The 24,921-nt window shown below is 39.9% G+C and overlaps 1 protein-coding gene across 1 annotated transcript; it reads right to left on the bottom strand.

Annotated features, from left to right (window-relative positions):
• Positions 1-3,959: 3,959 nt before the first annotated feature.
• Positions 3,960-10,403, bottom strand: LOC107816418 (uncharacterized). The gene is made up of 6 exons (XM_075231754.1): positions 10,006-10,403; positions 8,945-9,071; positions 6,567-6,778; positions 6,279-6,524; positions 5,794-5,967; positions 3,960-4,569 (listed from the first exon to the last, which is right to left on the bottom strand). The coding sequence occupies exons 1-6, from the start codon at positions 10,201-10,203 to the stop codon at positions 4,486-4,488; spliced, it is 1,041 nt and encodes a 346-aa protein (XP_075087855.1). The 5' UTR covers positions 10,204-10,403; the 3' UTR covers positions 3,960-4,485.
• Positions 10,404-24,921: the final 14,518 nt, after the last annotated feature.

The raw sequence follows: 24,921 nt of genomic DNA, 5'->3' as shown, positions 1-24,921 counted from the left end.
CAAGACAAACACAAGGAGATATCTTTGTATATAAGAAAAGATCTTTTGTTCCAATCTATTCAATATCTTTAGCTTACAAGGATATCTTTGTATATAAGAAAAGATCTTTTGTTCCAATCTATTCAATATCTTTAGCTTACAAGGATCCCCTTTTATAATAGAGGGTCATTACATTATTTATAACAAAATAATAAAATAAAGCATATAGTGGAGAATCCATGATGATTTGTCTCTTCCTCGATTCCCGTCAAGATTCTCTTTCTTGGTGCGGTTGCAACGACTCTTGTCTGTGAGCTCGACACTGGCTCGAACTCGATACTGGCTCGAACCCGTTATTGGGTCGGCTCTTCAGTCTTGGCTTGAATTCGACCTTCGGGGCGGGCGTGGTACATTTCCGACCTCGAAGCAACGGCTCGGGCTCGATAAGATTATCGAGCCGACTCCTCGAGCAACCTTTGGACTCGAGGCTCGTTTGTACTGTCTTCGGAGTTTACTCCCAAAATCCTACTCCGGCTTCTTGCCACTCGATCTCGATCGAACGTAGCAAAGGCGAAATCTATTTTGACCGTATACAATATATTCTGCTTTATACTAATTTTATGATTAGAATAGTGAAATTTGACTACTATGGTTAGTTTGTGGGATGCAGAGGAAGTACAAAATGAAAAAAGGCAAAGTTCTTATTGGCAGTTTCTGAACTTCAAGGTTTTCTTACTTTCTCTCTTTTCCATATGTTCTGCTTATTAGAAGTTTATGATTTAAAAATAGTGAATGTTGACTATTTTATTTTGGATTATTTAGATGCAGATGAAGCGTAAAATAAAAAGACGCATCGCAATGAGAATGATTGACAGTAATGACGCAAGTCATGAAGTGATAAGCTTGACACAAGACTCTCGCTGCATTTTCTTTTCCTTTTTCGTTTTTTGGGGTTGGCTCATTTCGTATTGGTTTAAATTGGCTGTTTTTTTTTCGATATAGTAAAAAAGAAGAAACTTTATTTCTGCATTTGACGTTTAGTGCGAAGATCGGTACTATAATAAACTCATTTTGTAATGTTTCTTGGATTTTAACAAATTAAAACTCTATGAAGCGGTTATTTTTTCTCTACTGATAAGTAAATAAAGAAGCTATTCAGAATCGGATGCTATTAATTCATTCAAACTTAAGGTCTTTATATGTGTGTGATGAATAAAACATACAAACAAAAAATACACATAAGTTACGTTTATAATAAGAAGATGCAGAAAGTTGAATAAAAATCGGCGGCAGGAAGTATCGCCAAAAGGCATCACCGGTTTTCTTTATGCATATTTTTGTTGTACTGCTGGGACTATCTCTTTTCATTTTAATCCTTTAATTAGTGCAAAACAAAAAATATAGGTGCAATTTTCATTGATTTTTGGTTTGAAAATATATAACTATGATTGAAGTTATAAGTATGTATGAGTGTATTATTTCTAGAAAGGAAACTTGCATATGTTTATGTAGTTTCAGATGTGTACTTTTTAGTCATTACAAACCTGTCATTTTGTCCTTCAATTCATGCTTCCACATTTTGTGCATACAGATAATTATTGTATTATTTTAAATAAGATTATTTAACGAACCAAAAGAATGGTTGATAGAGCATACATTTTCCAACAGAGAACTAATATTTTGGGCAGGAGTAAAATATTTCTTACCCAAGTATAGAGCATACATTACTTTACTGGAAAAAGTTATTTGTTTTATCTGATACCCTTGCAACAAAGGGGTTTGTTTTCGTCAAGATAAACTTCAATTGTGTTCTAAATTTATGTCTAGATTACATCGTAAGTATTAATTTGAAATATTTAATTTATACAATCTACTTTTAGATATTTATAATAAAAGTTTTAAATTTATTTATTTTAAATACAAGGTCGTATGTAGTCTCCGAAAACAAGAAAGGTATTAAATTTAAGTTGACAGGACAAGAGACAACGGTTCTGCTAATATAAAAGTTTATATTTCATTTATATATTATCATCTTTTAATATACGAATAATTATAATTTAAATATTTTTATTTTCGTAATTAGTAGTCTTAAGATGAAATTATTCTAAATTTTCATTTTAGTCTTTTATATTCTTAATATTTCGTGAATTTTTTTAATTAGATAAAACTTAAATTTATTGGTATTATATTCGATCGCGCATCGCGGGCAACTTTACTAGTTTCAAAATAACTTTTGTAACTCCCCCGTTTTGTATTTTAGTTTACGTTTTTCAAAGGCGCCATAAATGTTACATAAAGAACTTTTGTTATTATTAAAAAAAAAAAGTTAGAAGCAGGTTGAATGCTCCAATTATTTTGAACTCAAACACTGTGTTAATGTAGTAACATTCTTTTTATCATTTAAAAGATCTGTTACTATTTTACATAATTTATTTTTTTAAATAAAATTTTTTAAATTGACGCGACACACACGTGCAACGCACGTACTCTAAAACTAGTCATCTTAAAAGCACGAAGGCACTTAGCGAAATGTCATTCGCCTTTTTTACCCTTAATAAGTATATTTTATATTGAATATTATTGTAATTGTAAATATAAATAATTTAAATTATAGTGTAAAAAAAAAGCTCGATTCAACATCCGCAATTAAAATCATTTTTGGCTTAGGATTTCTTTACCAAACTGGCCGGCAATTAATGTCACTTTAATTTTCCACCCGCAGTTAAAGTCACATTTGGCTTAGGATTTTCTTACCAAAACTGGCCGGCAATTTAATGTCACTTTAATTTTAGTATTCTTTTACCATAATTGCCGTTGATTTTGTTTAACTATATTTTACCAGTGCACTGGGTTATTCAATTAAATGGAAGTTCCTTCTTGAAGAATAATCTATATTTCAAATATTTACGGTTGTACAATAATTTTTATAGTGTGAAAAAGCCACTTTAATGTCACTTTAAGTTTAGGGTTCTTTCATCAAAATCACCCAGCAATTAATGTCACTTATGGTTTAGTATTCTTTTACCAAAATTGTCGTAGGATGCAAAGCAATTTTTGGTTTTCTAGAATTTTAAAACCAAAATTATTAAAAGAAGTCACTATTCCATATTCCTTATCATAAACTCTTGGTAGTATCCTGTGGGATGAACTTGCTTGTGATTTTGAGGTAAATTTTCTAACCTTTAGGTTGTTTTTGAAGTTATATAATAATAAACAATTGCAAATTAAAAAGTTGTTGTTGCGATTATTGTATATGATGTCTCATATACGATTATAAAAGAAATGGTTAAACATTCTAACTCATATATTGCTCATATTTTGTAAGAAAAAAAGGTGAATTCAATTACCTCTTTTAGTTGATTCCTCCGGTCCACTTTAATTGATTTTTTGGTCTTTTTTTTTGTGGTCCATAATATTTAACTTTTTTAAATATCAAGAAGGAATTAACTTTTTTTTTCTAAAGTTGCGCTTGGAGTAAAAAAAGCTTAGGAGTATTTGTTGTACTTCCAATGAACAAATTAAGGTTAATATAATCAATTTTATTATTAATTAATGATAAAAGGTGAATTACTTACTATGTGTAAAACAACCAAAAAATGAATTAGTGTAGATCGAAGGGAGTATTATAAATATTAAATGATTTAAATTTTTCTTATACTTAACAATAAACATTGGCAGTTGGCGTCCTTGCACCTAGCCAGAATTTTATCTGTTATATCAGTTCAGGTCATTATGGAATACCTGATTTTTTTATTGCATTTCATTTTTTTCTCTTTGAATTTTAGAAACAGAACAACTAAACGTTAAAGTTCTCTTTTTCTTTATATGATGTTTAATTCTTATGGGTTCAAGTCTTTCTTTTAATCGTATATTAAATAAATTTTCAAATATCTTGATTGACTTCTATCCTGCCTTGTTGGTATGATAGAGCAACAAAAGCGACGGAGAGATATATCAAGAGCATTGTCTACTAAGAGATATCTAACATAATTACACATGCTATAAAACTAGACTAATTAATTTCTCATGTTTGAAGGTACATAAGTTATCCTATTATTTTGAACTCACCTATTACATCAATGTAATACTAACACTCATTTTTCCATCTAAATGAATGTTGTATCTATTTGAACGTCAATTGTTATTATACATAATTTGTTTTTATTATAAACAATTATGGTATTAATAGATTCAGCTAATTAACACGTGCAACGCACGTATCCTAAAACTAGTGTTTATTAATTTTGTATATCAATTGAAGGCCTCACAAAATTCATACTGAAAGAAACAAAATCATAATTTAAACTTCAGCTTGTTTCCATCACAAAGAGTACTGACCTTCAACATTGGAAATTTGGCGCTGTCTCTTGTGTGCAGGTTCACTGGAATCATCAGCACAAGTTGGCCTAGAGAAACCTTACAACTCTAAGATCTGACAACAGAAAGAAAATGTCCTGTAAAACATCCATATCTGGGCTCTATCTCTTCCTTTGAAAGTTCGGCACATTAAAACACATCTGGATTGAATCCAGGGATAGAGTTGCTTTGCTGAGCTTGCCGCAAATGCATTTTCAAAGCATAATTGTTGATCTGTGACATGAAAATGAAATCAGAAAGTTAAGAGCGGGGAAACTTGTATCTTTTTCAATTCTCTAAAACTGAAAAGTCTACTTTTTTCTGGATAAAGTAAATCTTAAAAGTCGCCATTTCTCTCTTCTGTGGGAGATTATGCTTCTAGTTTAGAGCACCTTATCTGCTCCTTCTTCTCCATATTATTACTGTTGTTTCTTTTACTTCGGGTATCGTTACTATTTTGTTGTCATTACTTTTATTTTGCTTTTTTACTGTTGTATTTTTCAACCTGTTTTGCAAATGCTATTCTTGAGCCAAAGGTTTGTACGAACAACCTCTCTACCTCACACAAGGTAGGGGTAAGTTCTGCGTAAACCTCACATTTCCCAGACACCACTTGTGGGGTCACACTGGGTATGTTGTTATTGTTGTTGAATAGCAAAAAGTATTGTTAGATTATAGTAATAGTTTGACAAGATGATAAAAGGTCTTACAGAAGGATATTAATGATCATTCTCTAACATTTTGAAATTTTTGCTTGATACCTTTCAGTTCTTGTCATGCAAACATAATGGAGTAAACTACCGAAAGGCATTTAATTCATCAACTACACCTAAATGCAAAACTAGATGGCTCAGCAACAACATCTATGGTTTTTCGTCCCTTAAAACGCATATGGTATTAATTTTATTCTCAAAAAGGAAAGTCTGAAAACACAATCTAGTAACTGAGATGTTCATCTCTACATCAGTTGTTAGGTAATTTTCTGTTAGCCAAATTGGAGGTTAAGTTTCCAACATTATAGAAATGAGGCTAATACCCTTTTCTCAGGAAAAGGTACTTCAGTGACATTCTTTGCATTCCAATTATTATCAAATCTCTGCGTGTCACATTGAATGAACTCCTTTTTTTATTGAGGTCAAAGAATGCCGAATTGATAAAATTCTATAGCTATACAATTTCCATTGATATTGCAATACTTATCCACCTATCCTTGACAGCTCTGCTTAAGAAGACAATTCTAGAATACACAGGTATATTGTTTAAGCAACAACTATTTTCCACATGATTATTATCAAAAAGGGTTTGGACAAGCACTTAGACCAAGAAATGCAAACGGACTTTCTATTAGTGGTGCAGATCAGCAAAGAAGAATCTCAACTATTGTGAGAAAATATAAAATCATTCAATTTGTCATATGTCATGGCTAGGGTGAGAAGTTTATGAAGTTGGAATGTTTACCTCAAGAGTTCTCAATTGCTCTTTACCCTGAGCAATCAGCTGCTTTAATTGATGCACTTCCTGGTTCCTTTCATCATACTCTTTCTGACGTTCATGCTGAATGGACACTGCCCTCTTGAGAATGGTATTCTCTCGGAGAAGCACTTCTATTTGCTGTTTCAGCATAATATTTTCCTGCGAATTGAGGTAAATTGAAGTCAATAAATTAGCAGGTCAAAGGGTAACCCCAGAATTGTTAATGGTAATTCTCATACAGCTGAAGCACCACAGTCCACTAATGTTGCTAATGAAATCAAGGAAACGAGTCTTGGAATGTATAGAGAACATTACTAAATATATTCTTAACCTTGTATATATATAGTAATTATATCCAAAAAACGTGATCAACTAGTGATGTTTCCTGCCACCAATCCTTGGCAAGAAATTCATTGCCTATAAGTCTAGAACTCATGGATTAAAACGGAAACATGCATTTCAATACCAACCTTGTGAGAATTTTGAGCTGCCTCTGCACCTGCACGTGAACTAATGCATTTCTCTAAGTTCTCCAACAGCCTGGTAGCTCGAGCCTTGGCATCATCTATGCTTGTAGCACTCATCATTTCCTTCACAAACAATTCCTCCCATTCTACACCATTGGCAGGAAACTTGTTTTCAGAAGGATCTTCTGACTGAGCAGCCGGCACATTGGTGGGGTTCATACCTGCCAATTTTTCATGAAAAATCTTTCTTTTGAGAATAATTGGAAATCATGTTCCTGATCAGGTATTATGAGAATTTTGAGCTGCCTCTGCACCTGCACGTGAACTAATGCATTTCTCTAAGTTCTCCAACAGCCTGGTAGCTCGAGCCTTGGCATCATCTATGCTTGTAGCACTCATCATTTCCTTCACAAACAATTCCTCCCATTCTACACCATTGGCAGGAAACTTGTTTTCAGAAGGATCTTCTGACTGAGCAGCCGGCACATTGGTGGGGTTCATACCTGCCAATTTTTCATGAAAAATCTTTCTTTTGAGAATAATTGGAAATCATGTTCCTGATCAGGTATTAACACAATACTACTACAAACCCACCCCCCCCCCCCCCCCCCAAAAAAAATAATAATAAAGTCAACTTCTTAAATGAATTAACTATAAACTTGAGAAGTGGCATGTCCATGATAACAACTACTCCATACACCACAGAGACACACAAATACTTGTTAAAATTAAATACACAAATGTATACAAGTAATTTTATGATAACCATATATACATGTATACAAGAAAATGTATGCACGCGAATACACAAATTTTGGTCAAGATGAATTGAACATGCCATAACAACAACTACCAAGCTCAGGTTTGAGGTTGGACGATTACACTTTTATGAGTTGAAATTGACACCTCTAGGGTGTCAAATAAATGAGTTGGTTAGCGGGTTGATTGACGAGGATGTTACCCACCGCATTGGAGCGGGTTGGATGAGATGGAGGCTAGCTTCGGGGGTTTTATGTGATAAGAATGTGCCGCCTAGACTTAAGGGCAAATTCTTCAGGGTGGTGGTTAGACCGGCTATGTTGTATGTAGCTGAGTGTTGGCCCGTCAAGAAGTACCATGTCCAGAAGATAAGCGTAGCTGAAATGAGGATGTTGAGATGGATATGTGAACATACCAGGAAAGACAAGATCAGGAATGAAGTTATTAGGGACAAAGTGAGAGTGGCATCCGTGGAAGCCAAGTTGCGGGAATCGAGGCTGCGATGGTTTGGGCATGTGAGAAGGAGAGACATAGATGCCCCGGTCAGGAGGTATGAGAGGTTGACCATGGCGGGTTGAGGAAGGGAAGGGGTAGGCAAAAGAAGTATTGAGGAGAGGTGATTAGGCAGGACATGTCGGTGCTTCACCTAACCGAGGACATGACTAGCGATAGGAAGGTGTGGAGGTTGAGGATTAATGTGGTGGGTTGACAGGTAGTTGTGAGTTTCTCCTAGGTTTACTACTAGTACTAGTAATATTCTAGTTGTTGGTTGAAAGTTACTTCCTTTTAGTTTGTTATTATATCTGATACTTAGCAACCACGTCCATTGTTTTTGAAAATTGCTACTGGAAATTGTTACTCCCTGATTGTCACTATTTGATGCTACTCTTTCTCCCTTTTACCGGAAATTATTGCTCCCTAATTGTTACTATCTGATGCTACTTTTTCTCCTTTTTTTCTTTATCGTCTTTTGTCTCCCTCGTCTTTCTTTCTCCCCCCTCTTTCTTCTTCTTCTTCTTCTTCTTCCACCGTAGCTTGAGCCGATAAGCCGAGGGTCTATCGGAAACAACCTCTCTACCTCTCCAGGTAGGGTAAGGTCTACGTACACACTACCCTCCCCATACCCCACTTGTGGGATATACTGGGTATGTTGTTGTTGTTGTAAAGTAGGTTAAATTCATAAACAAGTTCCAATCAAACCCGCCCTAAGTTGCTTGAGTCAATATGGATTGATGCGGGTCATATCCCAACCGGCCAACCTCAAGTTTGGATGGGTTGCAAATTTATGGACCAAAATTGACATTTCCAACTCCGATACACTTATCAGTTATCAGTAACAAATGAGTGATGCCAGTTACAAGATCCACTATCTGTTGCTGATACCAAAATTGACACATACAACACAGATACACTTATCTGTAGCAAATGAGTGTCACAGGATCCAGAATTTGTTCCCTCCAAAAACACCTTTAACCAAAAACACCTTTAAGTATTTTTTGTATGTGAGTGTGTGTGTGTTGGGGGGTGGGGTGGGCACTTGAGATCCTCAATAAATATGACCAGAAACCATCCATACATGCAACTGATATATTAACCAACTGTAGATACATCTTTTCATTCATTTATAATGCCACATTATTTCTGTCAAGGAAAATACAGTTGTACTTCTCCCAGGACAATTTTGCACCATTGTGTCAATTAATAACAGTAGGGTGGACATATACTTGATCTTAGTACTTGATCTTAGCCAAAAAGCCGAGAAAGGTATACATTATCGTGTGTATGTGTGAGTCTATATATAAACATATTCCAACTTCACATAATTAGGATTCATCCCTCTTAGCTACACCAAGTATATGATAAACAAACAAATCTTTTGAACATATGATGGGATTTTGATATTCACTTACCATTTTCCATCTCTCCATAAGCTTTCGTGTCCGATTTTCCATCTGCATATCCAAGGCGAAGCTCATGCAGGCTCCTAATAGCAGCATCCAGGTCATTGCCAGATTCTTCCAATGCTTTCTCAAGTAGCTGAAGAGTATGAACACAAAATAAGTAACTGGTGACTCATTATACAAAAGCCAAACTAAAAGGTTTTTTAAATGGCTAAGTAAATAGGTCAGACCACCAAGAAATTTTGTGGGAACCTTTTTAAAGAAAAGCATTTCGAACTCATAGGAAAAGCAGGTTAAAACTGCATTTTTAAGCATCAGAAGGAGCGAAATACTCAGACAAAAAGAGAATTTTCTTTTTTTCTTTTTTCTTTTGGTAAGTAATAAAGTTAGATGAAAATACTGAATAACATAATCTATGGTTTCGTATTTAACATTGTTCCTCGAAAACAATGGTCATATCAAGAGTGGCAGATCCAGGAATTTTAACAAGGGGATTCAAAGAATTCAGATATGAGACCTAAAGTTACACTTGAACTACCTTTGCCACTACAATGGAAAGTCCTTATATCAAGGGGATTTAAAACTTTTTATATATATATATATATATATATATATATATACACACACACACACACATGATCCACTGGGTGATCTCTCAATACATCCGCATCTTCAGTTTTCCACGATAATATATATATACACACGAAAAGATTATCTTTTGTCCTATCTACACCAATTCAATTGAACCCCTTTCATTGGCTGTGACTCTGCCACTCAAAGAGACGTACAATTAAAAAAGAAGTTACTTTTGAAAAGAAATTTTACATAACCAAGCACACTGTCTCAATCCGAACCTAGCTGGTAAGGAGTACATTAAAACCTCAATGTTCATTCGGCTTCACTTGGACCAGTCTCATTCAAATACTGTCAATTTGCATTTTTATAGACAAAATAAAAATAGCAAGTAATAAACAATATTAGTATACTCTACTACTACTATTAAACAAATATCGGAACCATTATAGACCCAAGCAAAATTATATACATCAAGATAAAGAAAAAAGACAAACCTGATTGTCCATATCAGGAAATAAAGCTCTCAGCTGATTGAAGAGAGACGGCAGCGGGGACGGCGGAGAGAAGTGAACCGGAGAGGTGGTGAAGGAAGAACAACGAAGCTTCTTTGAAACCGGCGGCGACGCTGACGTCGGCGACGCTGATTGTAATTCTTCAAAATATGATCTCTTGCGGCAAACAATTGCAGACATCGTTTAAAACTAGTAAACAAAAATAATTATTGCAGTTTACTACTGCACAATTTTTAATTTAATCTGTTCTACAGAGCTTTAGCGATTGATTGTTTGATCGGGGATTTAGGTACTAGGGTTAAGCTTAGGGTTTTTAAATTGCGGGGGATGTGTAGAGATGAGGGAAGAGGTTTTGGCTTTAGAGATTTGGAACTTTTCTTGAGCAATAATACTCCCGACTCCCTTTATATAGAGGATGTTGAAAGCGGTGAACGTTGGGAAAAGGATTTCAACACGCGCTACATGGAGCGTTTGAATATCTTTTCGGGATATACATGAATCATGGGTGAGATTTCGAAAAATATGTCAAACCAAGGACGTTATCGGGTTTACACTCCAATTGACGAATAGCAATAAGAGAAAATTACCAATTAAATTTGATTTGGTAATAGGAAAAAAAAAAGATTATTAACTTACTAGTATAACATATTAAATAGAATCCTTCGGGTTGCCCAGTTGGTTTGGAGGGCGATCATCCGTATGGATGGTTTGGGATCGATTCCCCCTCAATATCTTCTGGGTTGAGCATGTCGCACATGGTTTGCCTAGTGTGGTTTACATCCCAGTTTGATTTGCAGACTATTACACATGGAGATATTTACCCAGTGCGCACAGAGCCCAGCGGCGGCGGGTTTTTCCTCTTATAAAAAAAATAAATATTAAATAGGTAAAATTATTTATACATCCTAATTTTATTATAAAAATTAACCTTTTCCCTCAACTTTGAATAATAGATATTTCCATTTCATTTAATTTGTCAACTGACTCTTTTAAAATACCTATTTTACCCTTATATTATCAACCTCCTCCCAATTTTTTTTTTCAAGTAGGCTTAGCAGCCTAACAAGAGTGTGTCAGCTAAATGCAAAAGAATGTCGGCCAATTTTTTGTATCAAGGACAAAACATAGCCAAAATATTCTACAAACACAAAGGAAACTAGCTACTTTAAATCTAATCGCATAACATCCAAATAATGTTATACACAGGAACTTATTGCAATTTGCCATAAGTGTTTGACCAAAAAATATAACTCTTGGTTCAAATAATTAAAATTATGTGATAATGGATTAAACCTAGTTAACAATAATATTTCTATATATGAAGTTTGAAAACGTGACTAGCGTCAAACAGATTTGATGGAAGAAAGACAACATCGTGTAATAACTATTCTAAAAAGTATGAGCAATAATATAGCATTAAATAGCAATGAATAACAATAAACGACATTTAAGTAAATAGGAAGAGTAATTTACCCAATAGAGGATGAACTAGATGGTTGTTCCTCGTGACAATGATGAGTGAGAGACAAATCCTAAAATGTTCGAACTATTTTCGAATCTGATGGGAAAGTATGGAATAATATGATGAGAATCTTGATGAAAAAATAGTGTTTGTATCTTAGTAAGAGAGAGAAAATCTTTTGTCAAAAGATTATTCTTACAAAATGAATATCGCATGCCCCCCTATCATTATCTCTTTTTCTATTTATATGAGACATTTTCCTAGTAAACTCTAATAGTATAAATGCAGAGAATATCCACTAGAATATTCTTTTTAATATCCTATTTCGAAAACTAGTCATTACAGTTTCATCAATGGTGCTCGACCTCGACTATTGTTGACATCTCGACCACGAATCTCGTTGCTTCCTGGTCGACCTCAACTGACGATGGCTCGATGATTCTTTCTTTAGTGTTATCTTATCTTAAATATTCTAGGGCAGATTTTGATCTATACAGTTAGTCCCTCCACTTATTGAGGTCGGCCTTAGGTAGGCTTGATGAGCGGATTCCGTTTATTGCCGCTGAAACGATTGGACGGGCTAACCAGGTTGTGATGATTGAGGCGAGTTGGCAAGGTGCCCCTTTGTGAGCCGCAAACTCTGGAGTTGTGCTGTCCATGAATCAAGGTGACGTCATGCGTCATTATGATGCGTTTTTCTGATGTGTTGCTTCATTTTGCGTGCGTCTTTTGATTGAATCTGCCACTTCGGTTACGGTGCCAAGTAAAGATGGATCAATTGCTCGGTTACGATGCTTGAATTCCTATAAATAGGGGTGTGTGGGTATAATTTCAACCTTTACGAAATCTTTGCACCAAAAACATGTATCTTCTTCTTCCATTGTTGTGCATCTTCGCCTCTTGTTCTAACGATCTTTATTGTTTTTAATTCTCCGTTATTTGATACCTTCCTTTCTTTTGTTGAAAATATGTCTAACATACCTTCTGGGCCCAGCGAGGGAAGTGACCCAGTCCCTCTGGCGATTCTTCTTCCTCCTCATGCGGAGAAGACGATTTCTCAAAATCGCTTGAAGACGAACACAGAACCTTTAAGTCGGTGATGAAGAAGGCTAATTTGTTAGAGTTCAAGGTGAAATACGACCTTCCTGATCATGTCGAATTGATCCCTGACGGGTAGGATGCGGTGCAACACCACCATCCTCGGTATTGCGCATTTTACGCCTACCCCTTTCACGTCGGCTACATTTTTCCTCTCCTCCAGCTGGCGGAGGAATTCTGTCGCTTCTATGGTGTTTGCCCGGCTCAACTCGCGCCGTATGTTTACAAGTTCATAAGGATGCTCACTAAGTTTGCAGAGTTGGCCAGGGTCGATATCACACGTTGACACCTGATGCACCTGTTCGCCCCCAGCTTTTGTAGGGGGGACGATGTTGAATCTCCACCACCGATGAGGCAAATGACTGGTGGTGAAGATGGATGACAAGGCTAACCGCCAGTTCTGGGTTAGCCAACGCCGATGGCTTCCCTGAAGCTTGGAATTGCACTCGTACACGCCTCACTCCCTTGCATGTAAGTACTTGGTTTATTTTGCTTAGTTGTGGATTCTGACCTCTCGTCCTTTTCTTATGCAGCCAAGACCTCGCCTCCTCCTTTGGTCGAGGACATTTTTGGTTGGGTCGGTCATCTCCTCCGTCACATCGCGGGGATTCGTCAGTGGTCGGGCTTCTTCAAAAGGTTTGGGCCAGCTCCCCCCTCGACTGGCAAGTTACTCTTGTCTTTGTCCTGTTAGTTATTTCTCTTTTGTGGTTTGTTTTTACTGACTTTCTTATCCTTTTGTACTTCCCTTAAGAGGAAAGTTGCTGCCTCTTCAGCTTCTGTCCCATCTACAACCTCGACTGATTCTGCTCACTCCTCGGTTCCGCCCGCTGCTTCTTCCGCATCAATTCCTTCTTTGTCTGTGGAGACTTCAGCGGCGAAAGATTCGGCTTCTCTCTTATATCGCATAGATGAGGAAAATGAGTCGTTGCCAGGTGATGGAGACCTGATGCCCCGTAAGAGGAGATCGGTGGACGTTGGCGACTGGGTTGCCCGGGCCGTTGACTCGGTGATGGGTGATTTTACGCTTTGTGAGACGGTGACTATTGTCATTAAAGATGATGTCGGGCCAGCGCCTGAGATTCCGAGGTCGGTAGAGGCCGATGAGGGCGTGTCTCTCCCTTCTGCGATGATGAAAGTCTAAGGGCTGGTCACTGGGGCTTCTGACACTTCGCGGCAAGAGGCGTCGTTGACTTCGCAGCTAGCCGATGATACTTCTTTTCCAGCCTATAGGAAAGGAAAAGGCATCGCCAAAGACGGCTACGAGATGGGTTCAGACATTGACGTTGTTGACCTGAGGATGATGGAGGAAGGTTTACTCAGCTCGAGGTGAGGCTGGAGGGATCTACGAGGACCATTGTGATCCCCATGGATCGTGATCTGTTGAAGAATACGGAGAACGTAGTCCCTGCCCTCGGCCCTCTTTGCTCCGACGTGGAGGGCGAACCCCTCAAAGAGTTGGATGATGTTACCTTGTCGAGAAGCATAGTCGGCCTTGCTCTCAGGGTGAGTATTTTAGGGCTTCGATTTTTTGTCTATTGTGTTTTTTTTGTTTAGTGCTTTGCCTTTGTTAGCGGGGGCATTCTCATTTTCGCTTTCCTTATGTTTTTTCTCTTTTTATGATTGCAGACCATGATTTTGGAGATTAAAAGCGCCCGAAGGGAGGTGAATCATAAGGCAATATTTGAGAAGCTACAACGCAAGTATTTTGAGTACCGTGGCAAGTAACGGGAGTTTCATAGGCGGTTTGGTGAGAAATGCAATTTGCAAGCCCTTTGTGATGAATTGAAGGAGAAGGATGACGAACTGGTAAGAGTCATCGAGTATTGTAGTGTCCTTGAGGGAACGTTGAGAAGTAAGGAGGAAGAACTCGAAGTCAGCAGAGCCGTAGAGGCTCAATGTGGTGACCTTATGACACAAGTGATCGAGCTGCACAGGCAGTTGGAAGAGTTCCGGCTACAAATGGAGGTCCTTCACAGCGAATTCGCCGAGAAGCAGAGCGAGCTTGAGAAGACGGAGTCTTCCCGTTTGGAGGCTCGGAGAAAATCGGAGATGTTAGCGTTGGAAAATAGGACTCTCTGGGCTGAGCGGGAGATTGACCAATCTACGACGAAGGCAAAAGAAGATAGATTGGATGAGAGGATCGGAGATTTGGAAAAAGACAACTCCCTCCTTTAGGACCGGGTGGCCGCCTTAGAGGCTGAAAATGCTCAACTGCTTGTGCAACCGTCTTCCTATTACACTTTAAACTTCCCAAACATTCCCCGGGATATGTACGAGGAATGGATTCATGCTGAAGCTCAGTTGGATGTGTTTCGAGATTTGTATAAGGTGGGGTCTATTTCTGCAGCCGCCCTTGATGACATTCGTGTTAAGGCCCGTGTGGCTTGGGTCGCTTGTGGATATGATCCCGCCACGCCTGAGGCTGGTGATGATGAGGGGGAGGAGGACGTGGACCTACTTGAAGAGAATGCCTGGTATGATATTGCAGACCCTGAGGGCAATGGTGATGACGAAGAGGGGGATCGAGACAGCCTAGGTATCGGTTTTCAGGGCAATGGTGCTGAAGATCCCGATGGAGGCGACCAATAGTTTTTCTCCTTCTTTTTTATTTTGTTGTAAGCTTGTGTATTTATGATTACAGACCATGATTTTGGAGATTGAAAGTGCCCGAATAGAGGTGAATCATAAGGCAATATTTGAGAAGCTGCAACGCAAGTATTTTGAGTACCGTGGCAAGTACCGGGAGTTTCACAGGCGGTTTGGTGAGGGCTGCAATTTGCAAGCCCTTTGTGATGAATTGACGGAGAAGGATGACGAACTGGTGAGAGTCATCGAGTATTGTAGTGTCCTTGAGGGAACGTTGAGAAGTAAGGAGGAAGAACTCGAAGTTAGTAGAGCCGTAGAGGCTCAATGTGGTGACCTTATGACGTAAGTGATCGAGCTGCACATGCAGTTGGAAGAGTTCCGGCTACAGATGGAGGTCCTTCATAGCGAATTCGCCGAGAAGTAGAGCGAGCTTGAGAAGGCGGAGTCTTCCCGTTTGGAGGCTCGGAGAAAATCGGAGATGTTAGAGTTGGAGAATAGGACTCTCCGGGCCAAGCGGGAGATTGACCAATCTACGGCGAAGGCAAAAGAAGATAGATTGGATGAGAGGATTGGAGATTTGGAAAAAGACAACTCCATCCTTTAGGACCTGGTGGCCGCCTTAGAGGCTGAAAAGGCTCAACTGCTTGCGCAACCGTCTTCCTATCGCACTTTAAACTTCCCAAACATTCCCCGGGACATGTACGAGGAATGGATTCATGTTGAAGCTCAGTTGGACGTGTTTCGATATTTGTATAAGGTGGGGTCTATTTCTGCAGCCGCCCTTAATGACGTTCGTGTTAAGGCCTGTGTGGCTTGGGTCACTTGTGGATATGATCCCGCCACGCCTGAGGCTGGTGATGATGAGGGGGAGGAGGACGTGGACCGGCTTGAAGAGAACGCCTGGTATGATGCTGCAGACCTTGAGGGCAATGGTGATGACGAAGAGGGGGATCGAGACGGCCGAGGTATCGATTTTTAGGGCAATAGTGCTGAAGATCCCGATGGAGGCGACCAATATTTTTTCTCCTTCTTTTTTATTTTGTTGTAAGCTTGTGTATTTTTGTCGGCGTCTTCACGAGCCTTTATAAAAAAAAACATTTAAGTATGAAATGTAATGCCCATATTTTTTTTCTGCATCTCTTTCCTTTTCTGTGGTTAGTTTTTCTATACTTGCATGTTTTTTGCTTTCGTTTCTTGTTCGAGCGAGGTCAAACATATTTGAACTTAGTCATGGCTGAGGGACGGTAGATGCTAGTTCGAGCGAGGTCGAATATATCCTGAGTTTAGTTATGGCTGAGGGCCGGTAAATGTTAGTTCGAGCGAGGTCAAACATAACCTAAATTTAATTATGTCCGAGGGCCGGTAGGTGTTAGTTCGAGCGAGGTCGAACATAACCTAACTCTAATTATGGCCGGGACACAGTAGGTGTTAGTTCGAGCGAGTTCGAATCATAACCTAACTTTAATTATGGTCATGGGCTGGTAGATGTTAGTTCGAGCAAGGTCAAATCATAACCTAACTTTGATTATGGCCGAGGGCCGGTAGGTGTTAGTTCGAGCGAGGTCGGATCATAACTTAACTTTGATTATGGTCGGGGCCCGGTAGGTATTAGTTCGAGCAAGGTCGAATCATAACCTAACTTTGATTATGGCCGGGGGCCGGTAAGTGTTAGTTCGAGCGAGGTCAAATCATAACCTAACTTTGATTATGGTCGAGGGCCGGTAGGTGTTAGTTCGAGCGAGGTCGAACATAACCCAACTTAATTATGGTCGAGGGACGGTAGGTGTTAGTTCGAGCAAGGTCGAACATAACCTAAATTTAATTATGGCCGAGGTACGGTAGGTGTTAGTTCGAGCGAGGTCGAATATAACCTAACTTTAAGAGAGATACGCTGGTAAATATAAAGTTTATTGCCTTGATATTGTTGCATTTGTTACATACTTGGAGAAATTTACAGATTTTGGGTGTTGGCTGGCGTTCCAGTCCCAGTTCCGGTCTATCTAGTCCATTCATTGGTCGATCTGGAGAGTAGTGAGAGGTTTAGCAAGCAAATAGTAACCAGGGCTTAGCCTTCGCGTACTTTGACTTGGAGTGTTCCCTTCATCGCTTCGTTAAAAACCTCCTCGAGAAAACTCAATTGGGACAAAACTCAAGTGAGGGAAAAAAGAGTACGACTTAGGACACTCTTTCCTTTATAAGTTGAAGTACTTGAGGTGGCTGATATTCCAGTTGTTTGGTAGTAGCTTTCCTTCCATTGTTTCTAGCTCAAATGATCCTTTATTCGCTTTTGTTGTGATTTTGTACGAACCGTCCTAATTCGTTCCCAGCTTACCTTCTCTGGGATCTTTGCTCGCTTGGGTTTTAGCTTTTAGTACGTAGTCTCTAATTTTGAGCGGCCTGACCTTTGCTTTCATGTTATAATAATGTTATGCTTGCTTTTTTGGGCGATCATTCTTATATAAGCCATATCTCTTCGTTCGTCGAGTTCCTGTCTTCGGCCTTCGTCGTTGCTTGTGCCGCTCTCATGGGAGTACCTTGGATCTTCGACCTCAATTGGTATTACTGCCTCGGTCCCGTAAACCAAAGAGTAGGGCGTCTCTCTCGTGCTTGTTTTTGGATTTGTTCGGTATGCCCACAATACTTCTTGTAGGACTTCCGGCCACGTCCCTTGGCATCATCGAGCTTTTTTTTCATGATGTTTAGTATTGATTTGTTGGAGAACTCTACTTGCCCATTTCCCGCGAGGTGGTACGGGGTTGAGAGTATTCTTTTGATATGCCATTTCTCAAAAAAATTGACGGTTTCTTTCCCGTGAATTGGGGTCCGTTATTGTAGCTGGTTTCTTTGGGAAGGCTGAACCGGCAAATTATATTTCTCCATATAAAAGTGATTACTTACTGTTCCCATATTTGGGCGAATTCGCCTACTTCCACCCACTTAGAGAAATAGTTAGTTAAAACTAAAAGGAATCGTACGTTATCTCATCCTGCCGGGAGGGGGCCTACGATGTCTATTCCCCATTTGATGAACGACCAATGTGAGGTGACAGAGTTGAGGTGTTTGCCTGCTTGGTGAATCAGTGGGGCATACTTCTAGCCATTGCTCGTATCTTTTTACGAAGTCTGCGGCCTTTTTTTTCATGGTGGGCCAATAATATCCCGCCCATATGAGGCATCTTACCAGTATTCGATTGCCGGGAATGAGCCCCACAATGGCCTTCGTGGATCTTCTCAAGGACGCACCGAGTCTGATTTGGGCCAAGGCACTTTGCTAAAGAGTCGTCGTAGGTTCTCTTATACAGGTCGTTGTGGAGGATACTGTATCGGGCCACTTGCATTCTTAATTTCCTGGCCTCTTTTTTATCGCCTGGGAGCGTACCATCCTGTAAGTATGCGATAATACGATTGCGCCAGTCCCAAGTTAAGTTAATGGGTCTTACCTTGACTTGGTCTAGTGAGGAGTTGAAAATATGGATCACGTTTTTGTATCCCGTTGTGATGCTTTTGGTAGCCGCGGCTAGCTTGGCGAGGCCGTCTACCTTGGCGTTCTGTGCTCATAGAATATGGTCGAGCTGACATTCGTCGAACTCGGGCAACAACTTGCATATTTTGGTCTAGTATTTTTGCAATCTTTGTTCCTTGATTTGGAAAGTCCTAATGACTTGGTTGACTATGAGCTGGCAATCACAACATAATTTTAACATTTTGCCCTATACTTGAGTGCTAGTCTCAAACCTGCAATGAAGGCCTCATACTCGACCTCGTTGTTAGTCATGCCCGGGCACCTTATGGACTGGTGAATTACTTCGCATGTTGGTACTTCAAGTACGAGTCCCAGTCCGAACCCAGACGTGCTGGACGCACCGTCAGTGTATAGGACCTAAAGGTCTTGTGTTTGGGGGGGATTTTAGAGGGCTTCCCTTTCGACTTCAGGCATTATTTTTGCGCTGAAGACGACGACGAAGTCAACGAGCACTTGTGACTTTATCGTCTCCCGTGGCTAGTATGTGATATTGTGCTTGCTGAGATCAATGGCCCATTTGGCTAGCCTCCCCGACAGCTCGGGTTTATGCAAAATGCTTCTTAGGGGGGAAGTTGTGATGACTGAGATAGAGTGGCACTGGAAATATGGTCTAAGCTTCCGTGAAGCTACGACTAAGGTCAAAGCCAGTTTCTCTAGATGCGTGTACCTCATCTCGGCATCGACTAATGTTTTTCTGATGTAATAGATGGGAGATTGCGTACCTTTATTTTCTGGAATTAAGGCAGCGCTCACAGCTACCTCGAATACATCTAGATAAACGAGGAGACGTTTACCTGGCTCGGGTTTTGAAAGCAAGGGCGACGACGACAAGTATTCCTTTAGTTCCCTCAGAGGCTGGACTCACTCCGAAGTCCATTGGAGGCCTTTATATTTCTTGAGTATGCCAAAGAATTTATGGAATCTATCTGACGACCGCGAGATGAACCTTGATAGGGCGGCGATGCGGCCAGTTAATCTTTGTACCTGTTTTTTGGTGGTTAAGAGTTCAGGTATCCCTTCAATGACTTTAATTTGGTAAGGGTTGATATCGATCCCTTGTTGTGATACGAGGAACCCTAGAAATGTTCCTGAGGCTACGCCGAACACACACTTCTCTGGGTTCAGTTTCATTCCGTACTGTCTGAGTATGTTGAAAGTCTCCTTTCAAATGATCGATATGATTTTCTCCTCTTTTCGACTTGACCAACATGTCATCTATATATACTTCCAGTATCTTGCCGAGCTGATCCTTGAACTTTTTCGTCACCAATCTTTGATAGGTCGCCCGCGTTCTTTAATCCAAAGGGCATGACCCTGTAACAGTACGTTCCTTGGTGGGTGATGAATGTGGTTTTTTTTCTGATCTTCCTCTTCCATGAGGATCTGATTAAAGCATGAGTAAGCGTCCAAGAAACTTAGCAGTCCGTGTCCGACCGTGGCATCAATGAGTTGGTCAATGTGAGGCAGTGGGAATGAATCCTTTGGGCATGCGTTGTCCAAGTCTGTGAAGTTTACATACATCCGCCATTTCCCATTCTTTTTTTAACCATTACCACGTGGGCGACTCATTTGGGGTTCTTTGATTCCCTTATGGAACCATTTTCTAATAGTTTTTCCACTTTTTCGCGCACTGCATCATTTATTGCGGAGTTGAATTTACGCCTGACCTGCCTCACCGGGGGGTGGTAGGGGTCGACGTTTAATTTGTGCGTGGCGATCTCCTTTGGGATTCCCAACATATCTGAATGGCTGAAAGCAAACAAATCCGTGTTAGCTTTTAAGAATTGACTGAATTTACCTGTGGTCGTTGGAGTCTAATTGAACGGGGCCGAGGTCTTGTATGGTCAGCCCTGTGGCTTCGACTATGTCGAGATCTTTGATGCCTTCCCCGACCTCGTTGTCCCCCGACCTCGACCCTAATGATTGCTATGCCTCGTTTTCCTTGTCCTTCCTTTGTTGGGAGGTCGTATTGTCTAAAGCGATTCGGTAGCATTCCCGAGATATGCGCTGCTCTCCTCATATGCTGAATATTCCCCACGAAGTTGGGAATTTGATGACTTGGTATAAGTTGGAGGGGACGACCTTCATGGGGTGTATCCACGGTTGCCCCACTATGGCATTGTACGCGGTGTATTAGTCCATGATGTAGAATGTTATTTTGAGGGTTATGCCGCCAGCCAAAACGGGGAGAGTAATTTCCCCGGATGTCCGCTCAACTGCATTGTTAAAACTAGTTAGTGTGATACAGCGTGGTACTATCTTATCCTTGAGCCTCATTTGGGTAAGTACTCGGGGATGGATAATACATGCGCCACTTCTGTCATCAATCATAATACATTTAATATCAGTATCCAAAATTCGCAGAGTAATAACGAGAACGTCATGATGAGGAAAGACCAAACCGTCGACGTCCAACTTGTCGAAGATGATACTTTCTTCGAGTTTGTCATACCGTTTTCGGGTGATGGGTCGCTTGAGTTTGTGTGTAGTGGTGAATTTCACGCTGTTGATAGAGGCGTCGTCTCTGATGATCATGTTGATGGTACGGGCTGGTAAGGGTGGTTTGGGTAGTCCTTGATGTTCGCTCCCTCTGGCGAAATTTGTTCTTCCCTTATCGCTTAGCAACTTTCTAAGATGTCCTTGACGTAGCATATTCATGACCTCCTACCTTAGTGCGATGCAATCTTCCATTTTGTGCCCTCGTTCATGGTAGAACTCAAAGAGGGCATTAGACTTTCTAGTGTTAGGGTCTGATCTCATCTTTGGCAGCCACTTCACTTTTGGTCCGGGCTTCTCTAGGGCGTAGACTATCTTTGTAGGTGACACAAAAAAAATTGTGAGCAGACAACAAGGGCATACCTCTATCGTTCCGATGAGTTACCGTCCTTGATCTGGACGCCCTTCTTCATAGTGAGGGGAAGGTGCGATAGCCGCCCTGATGTATGGTTGATTTCATTCCATGTTAAGTCGTGGGATCGAGTGATATCTTCTGGCGTTGTGTTTTCGATCCTTTCTTGACTCCGCTTGTACTGAGGTTAGCCGATGGGTTGGTCCGTTGAGGTCGTCCTCGTCTGCACGGACTTCGGCACAATAATCATTGTGGATTTCGTCCCAAGTGGTTGGAGGGTACTTCATCAACTGACTTAACAGTTTTCTCGTTGCTCTTGAACCATCCCTGCTCAACCCGTTCTGAAAGGCTGCGACTGCCATCCTTTCGAACACGTTTGGTAAAGTCATCCTCACTCGGTTGAACCGGACGAGGAAGACCCTCAATCCTTCTCCTAGAGATTGTTTGGCGACAAATATGTCGTTCACTCTTGCCCCGGCCTTTTTGGCTCCAGCGCGAGCCGCTACGAACTTGTCGGCCATTTTTTTAAAGGTTTCAATGGAGCATGCTGGTAGCTGCGAATACCGTGTTAATGCTGCTCCAGTGAGGGTTTCGCCGAACTTCTTCAGCAAAATGGAAGACACGTGTTCCTTAGCGAGGTTGTTTCCTTTTACGTCGATGACGTAATGAGTCACATGATCTTCGGGGTCGATTGTGCAGTCATATATCCTGAGGTAGGGCGACATTTTAAAGGTTTTTGGTATAGCATGTGGGGCCGCATCATCACTGAACAACCGGCATAACTCTTTGGCAACAACTTGGGGCGGTCCAGTAATTTATTGACCCTTTCATGGTGTTCTTTCATTTGATCTCGGAGTGTCTTGTTCTTATTCTCTATTTCTTCCATCCTTTTCAAAATGGCTGCGAGAGCGTTGTCACCTGCATTATTAATGACATTGTGAGTAATACCTGTCGTTGGAGGAAGAGGGAGTTGGTTGCACTGCTCGTCTGTTGGTTGTATAGTGCAAGTCTTTGTGTTTTTTGTAGCCGTGTCCCTGGCGAGCTTGTTGAGGACGCTGGTTAGCATGTCAGTTAGCCATGCTTTGAGGAGCTTTTTTACAGCTGGGGGCGTCTCCTCCCCCACAGATGTAGAGGCTCCCTTACCAAGAGATTTTGTGATGTTGTAGTAAGGAGGCGGCGAACCATCTTGCCTAGGGGAGGCACTGGGCGTTGCGTCTTCGCCTGCCGTTTCACATCTTTCGTTGATGACGTTCATGAGGTTAGTTGGGAGGTCATTTATTATTCTCGTCCTTTCTTCTCGGTTACCTGCCATATTGGAATGTGTGCACACTAAGAAAGGATATCTTATTTTTGCTCTTTTTTGTTTTTATATTAGTGACCCGTGTTAGTTGTAGATCTAGAAGAAACTAAAAGCTTAACTAAGAAATCTCCACAGACGGTGCCAAATTATTTGACAAAAAAATATAACTCTTAGTTCAAATAATTAAATTTATGTGATAATGGGTTAAACCTAATTAACAATAATATTTCTAGATGTGAAGTTTGAAAACATGACTAGCGTCAAATAGATCTGGTGGAAGAAAGACAGCAACGTGCAATAACTATTCTAAAAAGTATGAGCAATAATATAACATTTAATAGCAATGAATAACAATAAATGACATTTAAGTAAATAGGAGGAGGAATTCACCCAATAAAGTATGAGCTAGATGGTTGTTCCTTCCGACAATGATGAGTGACAGACAAATCCTAGAATGTTCGAACTATTCTCAGATCTGATGGAAAAATATATAATAATATGAATGAGAATCTTGATGAAAAGGTAGTGTTTGTATCGTAGTAAGAGAGAGAATCTTATGTCAAAAGATTATTCTTACAAAATGAATGTCACATGCCCCTATCATTGTCTCTTTTTCTATTTAAACGAGACATTTTCCTAGTAAACCCTAATAGTACAAGTGTAGAGAATATCCACTAGAATATTCTCTTTAATATCGTATTTCGAAAACTAATCGTTACAGCTTTATCAACGGTGCTCGACCTCGACTGACGACGGCTCGATGATTCTTTCTTTAGTGTTATTTTATCTTAAATATTTTAGGGCATATTTTGACCCATACAATAATCATACCGAAAGTTGCGTGAAATTATTCTTCCAGAATCTGAACTTTTGCTCAATTTGTGCCGCGTAGCTGCTTGGTAAAACAAGTTTCCTGCTAAGGCAATCTACTGCCTCAGTTTGGCTCAGCAGCTCCCTCACTGCCATTTCCACCGCCTTTAGCCTCAGGTTTTGGGCTTTAGTAATGACCCTATGGATCTTCTTGAACTCAGATTGGATGCAAGCTTTTACAGACTCAGTACTCTTGCGTAACTACGTCAAACCAAATGGAAGATATAAGATACAATTGGACTGAATCTCAACCATTCCCTCATCAATTATAGCCTCTTCAATTTGCAACTCGTTGATCTTTTGCAACCGAGTGTGATAAAGATTTTGCAGATGCGAAGGAATTAGCCAAGGACTGAAGCAGGACAAGAATTGTATGGCCAGTTCTTGTGGAGAAGTCCATTTGGATTTGGGCATGATTAATTGGGACATGTCCTTGAGCTTGGTTGGGACAATGGCCCTGTTGTTGTGCCAACGAAATTGACTTATTACTTCTTCAATGAGTCTATCAACTGCCCATCTTGCTACTAGCTGCTTCTTTAACGTGGTTGCTCTGCTCATCTGCTCGTGCGCGTGTTTGAATTTAGACTTACATTATTTGGTTATAGTCTGAAAGGATAACGATGTGGCCACGATGGCGGAGAAATAAAAGGTCTAATCTATGTGTGTGGATAAATGAGGCACAATAACAATTGACCTATGATGGGTAAACACTCTTTATAGATAAAGGCCAACCTACTTTTTATTAGAAAACCCTAGAGCATTCTGCCTCTTGAATATGTGGTAATTGTAGATATCCCAAAATCGATAGAGTTGAACTGTACGCTTCCTTAAACTCTAACTTTAGATTAATGGTATAATTGTGTCTTAATGACTGCGCATTAATTTCTTACAGCGCCTCTATGCATAGCCCATGGTTGTTCCAAGAAAGTTCTTCACCTTCTTAAATCACATCGACTTAAATTAATTTGAAGACAATGTAGATTCTTTCAACTGTGACAGCCAATACCCTCTAACAACTACTCAATATATCTTTGATGAATTTTCCAAAGCAGACGAAGCTCTGTCCTTTTTATATCGTTTTGTACATTCTAAAAGTCTTATATGAAGAGGCTCTCTTCTTGGCAGCTAATCAGAAAATACAATTAGAGACTTTCGTTTATATTCACCTCCTTCATTAATTTTATTGTAAGCTGGAATATTAATATACATGGT

This window comes from Nicotiana tabacum, chromosome 15, assembly GCF_000715075.1.
Source record: "Nicotiana tabacum cultivar K326 chromosome 15, ASM71507v2, whole genome shotgun sequence".
In the NCBI taxonomy this organism is placed as follows: Eukaryota; Viridiplantae; Streptophyta; class Magnoliopsida; order Solanales; family Solanaceae; genus Nicotiana; species Nicotiana tabacum.
The sequence above is the reverse complement of the archived record's forward strand: the minus strand, read 5'-3'. Positions and strand labels throughout refer to the sequence as shown.